This window comes from Gavia stellata, chromosome 21 (assembly GCF_030936135.1).
Source record: "Gavia stellata isolate bGavSte3 chromosome 21, bGavSte3.hap2, whole genome shotgun sequence".
Classification (NCBI taxonomy): Eukaryota; Metazoa; Chordata; class Aves; order Gaviiformes; family Gaviidae; genus Gavia; species Gavia stellata.
Window position 1 is genome coordinate 5039323 of NC_082614.1, and position 15530 is coordinate 5054852.

General features: G+C 41.3%; 1 protein-coding gene across 1 annotated transcript in view; it reads left to right on the forward strand.

Annotated features, from left to right (window-relative positions):
- Positions 1 to 15530, forward strand: part of DEPDC5 (DEP domain containing 5, GATOR1 subcomplex subunit) — a 46681-nt gene that overhangs the window by 22955 nt on the left and 8196 nt on the right. Inside the window, exons 26-38 of the mRNA XM_059827468.1 lie at positions 1122 to 1278; positions 2459 to 2619; positions 3694 to 3811; positions 3985 to 4152; positions 5042 to 5261; positions 6142 to 6275; positions 7130 to 7238; positions 10076 to 10138; positions 11734 to 11885; positions 12660 to 12737; positions 12921 to 13053; positions 13897 to 14005; positions 14299 to 14523. Of these exons, the coding sequence (XP_059683451.1) occupies positions 1122 to 1278; positions 2459 to 2619; positions 3694 to 3811; positions 3985 to 4152; positions 5042 to 5261; positions 6142 to 6275; positions 7130 to 7238; positions 10076 to 10138; positions 11734 to 11885; positions 12660 to 12737; positions 12921 to 13053; positions 13897 to 14005; positions 14299 to 14523 (1827 nt within the window). The remainder of the gene's footprint in view (positions 1 to 1121; positions 1279 to 2458; positions 2620 to 3693; positions 3812 to 3984; positions 4153 to 5041; positions 5262 to 6141; positions 6276 to 7129; positions 7239 to 10075; positions 10139 to 11733; positions 11886 to 12659; positions 12738 to 12920; positions 13054 to 13896; positions 14006 to 14298; positions 14524 to 15530) is intronic.

A 15530-nucleotide genomic window follows, 5' to 3' on the forward strand; every position in this document is an offset into this window, starting at 1 on the left:
TGAAATTCTTTCCTAATCAGACACTATTATGTAAAAAGCTAAAGCTGCTGAACTCTTATCTGCCTCTCAATAAGAAAAGTTTGCTTGGCACCAGCTAATTGAAGCCGAAGTAGTACAGTCAGTTTCTGAATTTGGGACCATTTACTGAGAAATATCTGTCTTCATCTAATACAGAAACAAGTGTGTGACTGTTGAAGAAAACATTTTCTTTATAGCAGTCTGTCCTGTATTATTCTTGTGCAGTGTTCCTGCCATCAATGTTAACATTTTTATAGTAAAATAACTTTCTGTCTGTAAGATCTCTATGACAAGAAGTTAAGAATTAGTAGTAGGCCATGTGCCTTGATATAGATCGTTTGAGGCAGGTTAGAATGTAGTGCAGTAGTGACCTGATGATTTGGTATAACTTAGCTTTTGCTTTTTAATGTCTAGTTTTAGATCTGTGTAATCTCAAAACTGCAACATAACTCTAGGAAAGGGTGTGGGGAAGGATTGCTTTCCAAGTTACTATTTTTCTGGTCTTCCCACCCCTCTGGATCTGTCTTCTGTTTTTATAACTGTAGAAATACTCCCTTTTCTGCTGTTGTACTATTCCAGAAAGAGGCTGGTCTGTCATTCTTTCTCTCCTCATCCCCAGCTGATTCTGCAGTTGTCTAGGATGCAAAGCTGGTCTGATTTTCTTGTTCAGACTTGGAATGTTGATCTGTTTCATTAATAATGAGTAACTGCACCTGACTTGCTGTAATTTTGGAAGAGCGGTGGCTATGTCAGCTCTAGCTTTCAATCAACAGAAAATTAAATGTATTAACTTTGAATGCCATTTGCATGATGGGATTGAATTAGCATGTGCACTGCATTGTTTAACAAACTCTGTCTCTTTCTCTCCCTCCCTTCTTCCCATCCTACTTTCCTTTTCCCTTCCCATTCCATCCCCTTTTTGTCCCTGTTGCCTTTATGCCAACTCTGTTTTTGTCCCTCATTCTTTCTAACCTTCCTTTTCACACATTTCTTTCATCTTCCTCTGCACCCTATTTTTTTCATGGGTGACCATATATGCCCCCATTGTCTGCCCCCCCAATGATGCAACGAGGCAGTTCTGACGCTGTCTGCTCCCCCCGTAGTGCCAGGCTTCTGTTGTACAGTTGGAGTGGACTGGAAATCTCTCACTACTCCGGCATGTCTCCCTCTTACCACGGACTACTTCCCCGACCGTCAGAGCCTGCAGAACGATTACACTGAAGGTTGCTATGATCTCCTCCCAGAAGCTGACATTGACAGGTTTGGCCAGCACCTTCTCTGTAAAGTAACTTGCATTGATTCAAAGTGCTTAAGGCGCAGTTGATGGAAGAGGAAGACTTTGGAGGCTGTGCAATAGAAAGATGAATTGCTAACATAGTTAGCAGCAGAATACTTAGATTTTTCTCTTTTCAATGGTAACTTTGCACCTTTTCTGATGTTACCATCTGACAGTATTGTGTTCTGTGGATTTTATGTTAGAAATTGTTTGCATACAAAATTTTACATCTCTTTTCTTGTTGTGTTTCAATCAAAACAATAAACCTCAAGCCATCATCTTTGTTAATCTATTTTCTAGCAAGTATTTTGGAAACACTAAATAAGCAAATGCATGTATATGCACAGTGTTTAAGATGCTTATCCTCATTTTCAGGGGTATTTAGTTTAGAGAATCCTGGCGGAAAATAGTGTTAGTGGGATAAATAGAACTTCTCGGCTTGTCTTGGAGATCTCTAACTATTCTTTTATAGGGCTGGTTTGGTTTTTTTCTGAAGCTGTCTCAGCTTCTTAAATATTCTTCAAATTTTCCACAACTTGTAAGACATCAGAAAGACCTGTTCATGTTGCTGCTTTATGGGAACAAACCAAAAATATTAGTCAGGGTGATTGAAATACATAGGAAATAGCAGGATTAATGAAGAAACACCTAAAAGAAATGTCAAATGTCCCTTTATAGCAGGAAGGCGAATTTCAGAGCAGAAGTAGTTGTAATAAGATGGCATAGTGATGTGTCTGTCTTTCAGTCTCTCTCTGCTTTAGACTTCCCGCTGTGGGAGAGGGTGGAGTATTGCCTGCACACTTGCAGTCCTGAGCTCTGCTGAACATTTACAAACTGCACTGAGATTCTCTGCAAAATGCTGTAAAAGTGATCATTGGTGAATTTATTGGAAGTTTAACAACTGTTGTAAGGAAATTTGTTACTAGGTGCAAAACTGCTTTCAAAGGCATTAATAAGTATTGCCAGGCAGCTAATCATCACCTGTTTAAAATGGAAAGGTACCCATTTTTCTCTCCTGTTCCTGCAGGTTGGTTTTCACAGGCAGAGGGCTCCACTTGCACAGAGCCCAGCACAGGCATAAATCCTCAATTAGGAAACGCAGTGCTAAGAATAGGTGTGTGTGGTCAGCTTCCTTATTCTAGTCTCCTTAACCTTTGTGTTCAGGAGAGATGAGGAAGGAGTGCAGATGACAGCCCAACAGGTGTTTGAGGAGTTTATTTGTCAGCGTCTCATGCAAGGCTATCAAATTATTGTGCAATCCAAACCACAGAAACCAGCCACAACTGTGCCACCCCCGCTCAGCAGCAGTCCCCTTTACAGTCGAGGTGAGTGACTTTATACTGACAATTCAGTCTTTTGTCTTTCTCTCCTTCTGCCAATCCCAGTAAACTCTATGAATTGGGCATAGATGCTCATTGAAGCCCTCTGTTCTTTTTTCTTTCTTTTTTTTTTTGTTGTTATATGAAAATCTTTGCTGTGAGAGAGCCTGATCTGGGGCAGCACAAACAACTCAGCTGCACCATGAAGGGACAGGTGCAGGATTTTTGAATTGTAATAAGAAACTGGCCTCATATTCACTCATATGTTGGTGAATCCAAATGAAATATGGCTTGAGTGCCATTTGGGTGAATACACGTTAAACACAATTCACATGGCGACCGTAGGGCAGGCATATTTCTAGAAGACAACAGACCCAAAGCTCCCAAATGTATGTATCTAGAAGCAGTTTCCTGACTCTAAATTAGCTGTGAAGGTCCCAGGTAGACAGGTAAAGCTTCATTGTCCTGAAACCATGAGTCAGCTAAACCTGGTTAAACCCCAGAGGACTGGAGTGGGTTAAGAAGGTATCATATTCCCTTGAGAGAATCTGACTTACTGTTTGATTTCTGACTTTTTTTCTGGATATTCTCTAGACAAGTCAGCGTGATACACTGTTCACAGAGCAGGGAATACACATGAATAGGATGTGGTTCTTATTCACTGGTTTGGGAATGAGCAGCAAGGCTCCTTTGGTTAAGTGTCGAGCTTAAGTGGTTAGTTCCAGGAATGAAGCACAGAGAGGAAGCGAAAGTGGAGCCCAGCTTTACCATCATACCCACCAGTTTCTCAACACTTCATACTGTCTGTTCTCTAGTTGTCCTGACTAGAGAAGGTCTATATTGGTGGTGTATGAATTGTGAATGCCCTTCTTCAGTTGTGATACTAGCAAGTCTTAACTGTAAGAAACAAAAGGCTCATTGTGCGTATGTTCCTCAAAAAGGTGGCCTGAAAGATGGCTTTTAGTTTGTCTTGAGTTCGGAAGCCCAGTACTGAGTCTTTTTCTATAGGTACAGTTTGTTGACAAAATTCTGACTATTGCAGTAAGTTGAAAGGGGGTGTGTTTTGCTTTTTACAATTAGGTCTTGTATCAAGAAATCGACCTGAGGAAGAAGATCAGTACTGGCTGAGCATGGGCCGTACTTTCCACAAAGTAACATTAAAAGACAAAATAATTACTGTGACTCGATACCTGCCAAAGTGAGTATCTCTCTGGTTAAGCAGTTTGCTATCAATGTTCAGATGAACATTCTTTTCCAGCTGCCTGCACTTGCTTGAAAGAACATACTGTAGAACCTTCTTTCTCTTTAGGAGAAGAAAGAGAAGCATTGCCATTGATGATGCTGAGATTAACGTTTGCGTTTTCTCTTTAGGTACCCATACGAATCTGCTCAGATAAACTACACTTACAGCTTGTGCCCCTCACACTCTGACTCTGAATTTGTCTCCTGCTGGGTAGAATTTTCCCATGAGAGACTAGAAGAGTACAAGTGGAATTATTTGGATCAGTACATCTGCTCTGCTGGCTCTGAGGATTTCAGGTGAGATCTCGTTTTCCATCCAGACTGTTCTGTGTCCTAATTGCCTCTTTTTCTTTTTGACCTAAAATTTCTTCAACAAGTTCAACCCACAAATGCTCAGTACTCCAGGGAGAGTAATTGGCCTGCTTTCACTTGTATGGTGCTACAAGCTGTTGCCTTGTAGGAATCTTACTCTGCGTTGCTGTTGCATTATCTGATCTTTCATACAAAGTCTTGATCACAAAATCCAGCATGAACTATTTTTTTTTTTCCCCTCTGCTACAAATGCAAAGAAATATGATAGCATTTTGTACCACGCAGATGCTTTTCCTGGCTTCTTATTCATTTCTGGATCTGACTCAAAACTTCCATTTAGTTTGAATCTGCTGGAGGCTTGCTTGAGTCCTGAGCTTAGGTTGATTGTAGTCCTACTCCTAAGCTGTGCAGACCATGGCTTCTTATTAGCAATGTGGAATATCTCCACTAGTATCATAGCCTTTTTGATGTCTTCTCTCAGGAAAACCAGTCTTTTCTTTATCTTTGTTTCTTTTCAGGTCTCAATCAAAATGCCTTTTACTCCAATGTGTACCTTTAAAATTCCTTTTTCTTTGCTTATTTTTAGAGAGCCCTTTGTAGCCTATCTTTTACAGAAAAGAAAATGTATCTCTATGATACAATTACTCTGAAGATAGCCTTGTTTTCTCTTCTGTATATCAATTTTTTAATATTGCCCAGTGATATTCATGTTGCTGACCATTCCATTGCATATCTGCTCTTTCTCACTCAGGGATAGCAGAATTAGATTGTCACTATACTTGCTGAAATTTAGAGCAGATAGATACGTATTTTACTGTAAAATCCTTCATAGGAAACTGTGCTGAACTCTGTCCTGTCTTTCATGTTCCTTCAGTCTTATTGAGTCACTGAAATTCTGGAGGACCCGTTTTCTGCTTCTTCCTGCCTGCATCAGTGCCACGAAGCGCATTATGGAAGGAGAAGTGCACTGCGATGTGTACGGTGACAAGCCCCGTTCTGATGAGGAGGAGTGGCAGCTCCTGGATGGATTCATTCGCTTTGTGGAGGGTTTGAACCGGATTCGTCGACGCCATCGATCTGATCGAATGATTCGAGTGAGTCAGCTTTTAGTGGGGTGAGAAGCTGAGTTTGAGTTTTATCTAAGCCATCTAATGAAGTGTTAGCAGAGAGACCCTGAGACAATCCCAAGCAAGTTGGGGGCTATATGTGTGTGTATGCATGGGTAATCCATATATAAAGCACAGTGCTGGCTGCCACACCATTTCAGATTTCAAATAGTACGGCCTTGTTAACGCCTTGCTATTCTTGAACTGATTAAATTTACCTGGAATGGGTATCCCATGCTGCTGTGGCTGGAACCAGAATCAGAACAGTTAGCTCACTCAATGAGAAGCCAAGCTCTTCTGCATAGTGTAGCCATCCCTTACTTACCCTGCTGGTGCTCTATTTTTTCCTCAGCTGGTCTTCTCTTACCACAAGCCTAATGCCACCTCTTTGCAAATGTATATTGCTTTGTGCTGTAGATATGGTTAGCCTGGACACCTTGGGATGCAGATGGTTGATAAAAAGGGATCTCCGAGGTAGTCTGGTAGCTTCTGGCTGAGTTGGCGGTGTGCTGCAGACTTAGGAAAAGGATTGTGAAAAGAGAACAATATGGGTGAATTCCTGGTGAACAGTAGTTTCAAGAGGGTGATGAGAAACTGGTTAGTGTGGTATCAAATTCTCTACCAATTCACACACTGAATGGGGTAATATATTTCAGAGCAAATGCCCCTTTTCCAAAATAACATCCATTTTATTTTGAGAATAGCATCCACACGAGACACTAGGCTGTTCCATTTCTTGTGTACCTATGGTTTAACTCGCTTTTTAAAGTGTAACTAATAAAGCCCTGCTGACATGAGGTGGTGTGTTCTTGCTTACTAGTTAAGCCTAGCTTGACTAAGTCTGTACTTTCATTTTTTATTTTGTTAGAAAGGGTCTGCCATGAAAGGCTTGCAGATTGCTGGTCCAATTCCCACCCACTCTCTGGAGCAGTCTGGGCCTCCCATTGGGAAGAAAGGAACCTCAGCACTCTCAGCTCTGCTACAGATGGAAGCCAGTCAGAAGTGAGTCTTTACAACTAGGCTGTGTGAAGAGCACTAGAACATCCTTCCTACGTGTTCCACCTCGGCTGGCTAAAGCAGATTTGGGGAACTTTGCCTTGAAAAAAGGGATGTGGGATCCTGCTTCATTAGGAGCCTTGTGGCAGGGCTGGGGAAATACTGGGCTTTTCTAGTGACTTCCTTGTATTATGTTTCCATTAATAGAATGAATACCAAAGATTAGAAAGGAACATGGAGACTAGAGAAGTGAATGTCCAGTAATTTAGAAGGAGCATCTTTCTAAGTAGCATCTCAGTCCATTACGCATCAGATTTGTCATCTGTTTGTGATTTGCCAGTACAGTTGTATCCACATAAGAGGAGCTTAACTGGGACATAAGTGTACACAAGTACACCACACCAGTTGAGTGGTCTCAGTATAAACCTTAGGTAACAAATAGAGCCAAAAGAAAATAGCTTGTTTGCACTGATAACATCTATTAAAATACTTGTGAAACTTCTGAGGTTCTTTTTCAGTATTGCTCTACAATGGTTCAAAGAAATGCAGAGTACTAGTAACAGATATGCTGTAAACGTAATTTAAAACACTGTTGCTGTTAAATATGTAAGAGATTTTAACATTTTTTTCATTATAAGGTAGTATTACACATGCATAATAAAACTGAGTAAGTTCAAGGGTCCATGTTGTTTATGTGAGGTAAAAAGTACTTACAGAACACAGCATTGACTCTCTGCTTCAGAGTGTGGGAAGGCAAATATCTGAAAATACAGTAGTACCCCTCTGCAACAGTTGCCTTCAGGTGGAAGCTGACACAGAGTATCTTTGAACAAACTCTGTATTCCTTCCTTTTGTTTTAGGACACTGGGGGAGCAGCAAGCAGCCATGCTTTCTGGGAAGAGCTCTGGGCAGCCATCAGAGAGTGGGAGCATTGCTATCACACCCACCTATATGGACAGCCCTCGTAAGGTAAAGACTTTCTGGTCTTTCTTTAGCTACTATTTTTACAGAAGAATTGATCAAATAACAGAATATATTTCTCTAAGCACATGGCTACATCATACCACATCTTCCTCTCTAATCCAGCAAGGACTGGTCCTGTACCAGGGATGCCCTTAAGCCTTGGTGTGCAAGGGCATAAGAAGAGGCTGGGGCACAACCATCCTTCAACTCTTTTAACACCGACAATGAGACGAAATCCCTGGGATGCTATCTCAGAGTGTTTTGCTAATTTAAGTGGTATTTGTTAATTAGTCCATTTCCTTTTCCAGTAGCACATTTCATTTCAGTCAGGGTTTGATTTTTAGATTTAGTAGTACAGTGCTGTCTGCATCTATGTGAAGGCTGTCTTTAAGAGCAAAATCAAGCTCTAGGCTGTGACTGTGTGAAGGAAGCTTCAGTGGAATTTTAACAGCAGGAACTCCAGTCACTTGCATCTGCTTAGAGGAGAGGATGTGTTCCTGAGTAGTGATTTAAAGTCATTCCTTCACTGGCTGGACTCCAGGCTGGAGAAAACTGTCTTCCTGGAGCTGTCTTCAGACACTTAAAGAAAAGACTGTGCTATTCCTCAGCCTTCCTGTCAACTGCCCTTTGAGCACCAGGAGGCCTGAAACTCCACCTCGAAGTCCAACCAGAAATATTTGACTATTTTTCTGTATTCTAGCATGAAGGTCTTTCAGCAGAAGTAACAAGAAACTCAACAAAAATACAACATTTAAGTGTGATCTGTCTTTGGGTTTAACAGTTGAAGTATTGCAAAGAAAAAGTTCTCAGATTCCCCACTATGAACCATCTCTTTTAGTATTTTAGCATCTAGCGTTTTGACATCCACCCTTTTCTGCCACCACCAGGGACAAGTGTTGTGTTATTCTGGAGACCTGGATATTGCTACTTGAAGTGATAGAGTAACTGCAGTCATCTTAGAAATAGACACCTGTTTGTACAATGAGAGTGTTTCCAAAACACAGATGAGATTCAGGAGCAGGTCATGCTAGGCTTGGAAAAAGTAGTTGCAGAAATTGGCGTGAGGCATGTTTACAAACTTCCAGATCATTATTCAGGCTTTGTACTTTCCTCTTCTACCATTTTGAAAAATCAACTTCTTCAAACTTCCCTCTTTAAATACAGAAATTGTAAGTACCTCTTTCTACCAGTAAAACTGGTGAAAATTCCACATAGGACTCAGGACAGAAGAATATTCTGTCTGGTTTTTCTGCGTGGCAGAGAGAAAAAGGCAAAATTGGCTTCTTTAGGAATGGCACACTGGTGTGTTGGAAACAAAGTAGCAGACTTTGTGCTACAGCAAATGCTAATAAGCAAATGAGATCTTGCGTAATTTTAAAAGTAACTATATTCAAAAACCTCTCTGGAGGGCAAACTGGAGAATCTGGAAGAGTGCCTTATCAATTGGAAGCCTTTCTCACTACAGTGGTAAACACTTCTATAAATATTTACACATAGAGACTGGGAGAGAAGCAGTTGGGATTTCCAAATTGATGGCTCACACATGTTGGGAAGGTGCTGGTGGACAGGTAGCCTTATCAGGCAACTTTGTGCTTGCTTGGAAACATCAGCAAGTGTTTGCCTCATGTTTCCAGGACAACACAACTCCTTTAGGGCTCACCAGCATGGGTATGTCTATTGGCTCTCTGGAGACTTGCAGCCAATGTACTGACAAATTGTCACAGCTGTGTGCTCTGTCAGCAGCCAAGGGAGCAAGCGCTTTTCTAGGGTGCTATTCAGTGCTGGAGTTATTCCAAAGCAAAACTGAGCCACCGGCTCCACCTTTACTCTGTTTCAGAGTAGAATTGACAAGTCACTTTAGCCAGTTACTGGGCAATACAGTATGATTTTAACACAGTGAGTTAACTTGATGCATAATCTGTTTGGAAAGTCTTTGCCCTTATGCTTGGCTTTGCTTCTGCACTGCATAAATTGCCAGCCATCTAACCCTGGCATTGATTCTTTCCAGAAAATGTTTTATGTGTACGTATCAGGGAAAGCATCATCTTAACTGCAGGCTAGACAAAATATTTTGCCTAGGGAACAGAATAAAGAATTGCAAATAGGGAAGGAAAATCTAGTTGAGTTCTACTGCATTGTCTTATGTGATAAGAGAATCTTGACACATCTTTGAATAGCAGCCGGGGATAAATTCATCCAGGGTTTGCAAGTAGGTGGGGAACATAGCACAGGCAGTGTCTGTTTAATTTTTCATGAAGTATTAAACACAACACTGGAAAGATCTTTGTGATGAATTTTTCTTCCCTTTGCACCATACCAGACCTGCATTTGAGAGGAAGAGCGTGCTTCCTGAAAAGAGCTTCTTTGCCTCTCCCTTTTAATCATTTGAATGACTGACAGACTAGGAAAAAAGCTGGCCTCCTTTGGATATTTGTCATTACACATACAGTTCTGCAGGTTTCTGTATCACTATTCAGCTTTGCATTTGGGATGGAAACCCGCGTACTTTAGAGCTCAAGTCTTTCTCCTGAAGGGTGGAGGGAAGGCTGTAGTTTCAATTGGCTTCTGATCAGTGTGGTTTTCAAAACTTTGGAAAAGCATTTGTGCTAAGGAAGAGCAATGTCTTGTTACAGAGAGAGAAAGTAAGGGTATGCGTGTGAGTAACTCCTGATGCGCTGCACTCTGCTGCATCTGACATTCTGGGTCTGTTTGGGATTTGCATTCTCCTCATACTTTCTCTCTGTGGTCATTTCATACTTGCACAACCTTGTATTTGCTTTTCTTCGACTCCTTGTTCCTGTTGCTGTTGCCATTAATGGGCCTACTTCCTCTGATGCCTTCAGGATGGGGCCTTCTTTATGGATTTTGTTCGCAGCCCACGTACAGCTTCAACCTTCTACTCACAGGTTAGTTTTGAATGGGGTCTTGTCATCTCTGGCTTTTGAACTGAGGTGATGGACAGCATTTGTTGTCCTGAGCTTGCCACCTGGGGAACCTGTGTTAGTTTCCAGATCTGCTTGTTGAGAGGGAGATGCGCAGCATTAGCAGGACAAAGTGGCTGGTGGTGGTGGATGTGACTATTTCCTTCCACCCTTCAATGTTTGTGATGTGCTTTGGGTGTTCATGTGCCCTGCCTTACTGTCCTTTGCAGTACTGTCTTGTCAACTACTGAAGCTTCTCTTTTTGTGTTTCAGTAAGTACTTGTTTTCCATCTTCCCTTGCTAAACAAAATGGCAACAGCTTACTCATCTTGTTCTTGGCTAAATTTCTTCTATGGTATTTGACTGACAGGTGACTCTGGGGAGATGCAAGTCAAATTGTGTCACTGGATTCTTAAACAACTGAGGGCTGAAAATATTGGTGTCATCTTGGTTTAAAAGAGTCATCGTGACAGAAGTTGTTTGTACACTTAACACCAGTTAGGAGTTAGCAATAACACATTGTGTCCATAGAAAATACTGCTGGTTGAAGTGAACTCTGAGGAGGGAGAGTGGATTTAGCTGGCTGTGGGGACGGTAGATTCCACATTGGAGCATCTGCCATTTTTGGCTGCCCAAAAAGGGACATCTGCCATTGCAGAGTGAGAGATCTTTGGGATGTGAGAAATGGCATAAATAAAGGACTCTGGTCTGGCTATCGGACCCAAGTCAAACTACCAGGTTTGTGATTTTTAGCTGTGCATGTGCTGTGGATTCATCATGGCAGATCAGCCCTCATATTTACACAAGCTTGAGTTACTGAGTTACTCTGCTGTTCGTGTTCCTCTCCCCCACCTCTCTGGCTTTTATATAATATGCCTTTCCTAAACCATACGTGTTAATGACAGATGGCAATTACAGCCGGTACTTTGCTGAATCTTTCAGCATTTATGTTCTTTCTGAAATGATTTTATGTTAATTTTGTGAACTATTCCATCTACTGTTGGAATAGTGCAAGCGTTCCTGCGGGATGAAAGTGTTCTTGTTGTCTTGGCGACATAGGTGTGGGTGGGTGCCAACCAGCCTTCTGATACTACCCTAAGAAAGGAAGGAAGATGAGCTGATTTTGTGCATTATGAAACTTGAATTGTGTGATACATTTGCATATTTTTGTCTGAGAGTTAAACTATTTTTTCTAACTGCTTACTACTTTCCCATAGTGATTACATTTCCTGTTCTGTCCATTGCATGTTTATAATCACAGTTATTCACACAGGTTGAAAATGTCAGGTTAGGACTGGTGTTGCTGGTTTGCCAGTAGTCCTCTCAACGCAGTTGTCGCTGGGTTGGTGATCCTCATCTTTACTGGGGTCTGAATTTTGTGTTTGTCAGTAGCTCTGTAGTGATGACAAAAGTAAGACTGTATTTAGCCTTTCTGCATATGCTTGTGCTTGCCTTACAGTATTGCTTCTTGTTAACTAAATTGAGCTGAGATACAGATAGATGATGTAGGGAGGGGAGAAAATGGGAAACGGATTACATGATAAATTTCATGAAGATGTTGCTGTGTTTACTCCTTGCAGGTCTCTATAGATCAATCAGTTCCTGCAGCCTCAGATGGCAACACATTGATAAACACAGGGCAATTACCTGACAGGGGCAGCACGCAGACCTTCGGAAGTTCCCAGAATGTTGCAGACCAAGGATATACCACAGCTAGTGCTGCAGAGGGCGGGTAAGAAAAGCACAGTAGTGCTATACTGCAGTTCTGTTCAGTTACATTCCCCTTTCTGGTGTCAAGGAATGGGCACTTAAACACGAACATGAGAACAAGATGTCCTGTGTCTGTCAGCACTAAAAGGCACTTGTCACAAGACCTTACTGCAGCATTTCCACATGCAGAAAGAGTGGTAGTAAAATAAGCTTTGCAACCCAGTTTTCCAGAATTAAATGTACACAAGGCCTGATTTCCCCACCCACAAAAAGAGCTTCCTTCTTCAAGAAATGAAAAACGAAGAAATTCCATTTCTGAAATCTGTTAGCAGAAAACCAGGCTTTGAATTGACATCTGTCTTCTGTCTGTTTTAGCAAAGGAGGACCCTGCAGGTCTAGTTGGATCGAATAGGCTGATGAAATCCAAGAGGTTCTAACCTGGAGGCGAGACACCGAGGAGGAAGCAACATTAAAAATAAACTGTATTAGCACCTGTTTCCTGCGGTTGTATATTATAGTTTAAAAAAAAAAAAAAAGCCTCAAAACATTTACTCTCAATTCGCCCTGAGTATGGCTGTATGTAATATAGTGTGCATTGGGTCAATATAGCAATGACCTGACAGCCTCAGGGGGAAAATACAGGTCTGATGCTTTCAGATGTTTTAGATGAAAAAGGAAATAAATACGGCAAAACCATTGTTGGGAAAAGAAGAGAGAGCATTTTTCTTAAATGTACATATTTGAACAAATCTGGCAGCTTCCTTGATTTTTGAACGTGCTTGTGTTTACTTCCCAGCTCTCAGCAGTGTTCAGCAAGCACTCTGACTTCCTCCTCCACCTTGATAGAGATTCTCGAAGCCATGAAACACCCCTCGTAAGTTTTTAATATAAATATGCTTAACATCTTGTCTAGATGTTTTGTAAGAGGCCACTGTGCGTTTCTTGTCCTGTGTCTTTATCCCCCCTCTTTTTTTTCCCCAGCATTGATTTTTGCCTTTGTAACTTAAAAGAACTATCAGTCAGTCCATGTTAACATGTGTGACTTACTGTGACTCAGCACAGGGATCCAGTTGCTCTCTGAACAGAAGGGCCTCTCTCCGTACTGTTTCATCAGTGCAGAAGTTGTACACTGGCTGGTGAATAATGTGGAAGGTGTGCAAACCCAAGCCATGGCGATTGATATAATGCAGGTAAGAGAACTATCAAGGGGTATATGGAGGGCCAGAAATACCTCACTCTGAAGAAAGAATTGTAGAGGAAAGCATAGCAATAATTTCTGTTTCTTATTAAAATCTTCTTACTGATAGGTATTGAAAACAGTGTTCAACAGAATATGAGGTAATGATGACATTTTTTGGATTCCCTATCACAAAACAGCAACGTATTCTTCAGTAGTAATATATATTATTTTTTCCACTTCATATATGACGACAGTTCTGTGTATAACCTCCAATTAGCTAGTAGTTACCAAGAAATCTCAGTTGAGTTAGAATTATGAGGCACTACAGTGTGATTTGGTTTCGGTTTTAGTTCTGGTTTTTCTTCTGATAATTAGTTAATGACCTCTTTTTTATGAATGCTGAAGTATACACACTTTATGCAAGATACACTGCTTGTGTTGATGAATTTTTTTTTTTCTTTCCTATCGAGCTGTGTCAGGGGCAAAAGGTTGGAAATGTTTTGGAGTTCGTTCCTCTGCTGAGATCCCATATCAATTAACAGAGAACCTAGAATGTTTCCAACCTCTTACCTTCCTATAAATCTATCTATAAAACCAGAGCAGGGTAAGGGAGGAAGGCAGACATCTGCGGGAAGGTCAAACACAATTTCTCAGGGAGATAAGGACTTGATACATTTACTGAATATCAAGAGATAACATTGCTGATATTCTCGTTAGGCACATATCTGGACAAAAAGATGTCAAGAAAAAGAAAATTATTTCCTAATGTTCTCTAGCAACCTTTTTTATGTAACTGGAAGAGTGACTTCTTTTTTATCGTGTTTGCTCTGTTCTCTTTATTTTTTTTGTTCAGAAAATGCTAGAAGAGCAGCTTATTGTCCATGCATCTGGAGAAGCTTTACGAACCTTTATTTATGGCTTTTATTTTTACAAGATTGTTGTGGACAAAGAACCAGACCGAGGTCAGCATTGTGTTATTACAAGACTTTCCTCATTATTCCTTTGCATAATCACTAGCTGTACTTGATTCTTATGGGTGCTGCAGCAGAAATGCATTTTGGGAGCAACCAAAAAGAGTGCTCTAAAGAGAGTCAAAGAAATTCAGCCTTTTTGGTTAAAAAAAAAAAAAAAGGAATTGCAGACAACATAACCTATTTTTTTTCCTTCCTCTTTTTCAGAAAGAACTGCATCTCTTTCTTGATCTTGAACACTTGTTTCTAACTGCAATCTGTCCTTCCCCTTGCTTTTTGTTCAGTGGGCATGCAGCAGCCTGCCATGTGGCACACAGCTGCGATGGATGACTTCTCTGCCTTCCAGAGGAAATGGTTTGAGGTGGCGTTTGTGGCAGAAGAGCTCCTGCACTCGGAAATCCCAGCGTTTTTCCTGCCCTGGCTGCCCAGCCGCCCAGCCTCCTATGCAAGTAGGCACAGTTCCTTTAGCCGCAGTTTCGGAGGACGGAGCCAGGCAGCTGCACTATTAGGTAGATGCACAGCACAGGTGGCAGCTGGGGAAGTTCAAGGGGATAGTTTGAAAGGGGAAGAGCAGCCAGCCAAGGGTATGATCTCACGTGGACCAGCAATAAAGCTGCAAATTTCATGCTGGCCTTACATGTGTCTTGCACGTGGACTTGTTCTCATATGCTGGAGGTGTGTTTCACTGGCTGAGCAGGCAATTTTTGCTTCTGAGTACGGGAATACAGTAAAAAGTATTCTTTAAATATTCCTTGTTCTTGAACCTCCTCCCCATGCCATGCTCTAGAATTTGGAGAGGAAAATACTGACTTTGTCTCCTTGCAGATCCAGAGAGACTTCACAAACTGTGATGAGCATGGAGGGATAAGCTGTGAGACCAGCAGAGCAACCAAACTGTACTTAAAATGACATGTCTAATTGCTTCTTAATGGCAAAAGCCACAGTGAGATCCAGATGTGTTAGAAGTTTTCTGTGATGTGCTGGCCGCTTCTCAGCTAATCTGAACTGTGTATAGCCAGGCTCCTTATATTAAAGTCTGGGAAGCCCAGCTGCCAATGATCCTGGCAGTGTGGAAGCAGTAGGGTCTGTCTATGGAAGGTCTTGCTGCTGGGCAAGATATCATTATAATATCTAAAGTTCTGTAATGTGTGAAGTATAACACTGACTACCATTAACAGCCTGTGAAACATACTGGCTGCGTGATTGTGTTGCTTTGTCAGCTTTTTGTTGCGTTTCCAGGCCAGCCTGAGTCACTTGCTTTTGTTCCTCTTTCCCTGTTTAAAATGACAAAAAAATCATTGCTATGGAACTGCAACTTCAGATTTATTTAGATGCATCTTTTAAAGGCCTATCAATTAAGGATAAAAAGAAAATTCTGCTGTTCTCCTGTTTTGTATATTTGACCTTCTGAAGAGAAGTGACTTGATGGCTGGTGTAGTATCTCTTAAACCTGAAGTTACAGTAATCCTTGTGTATTTCTGAAAGCCTTGTTTGAAGAGGAACAGCATCAGAAGTG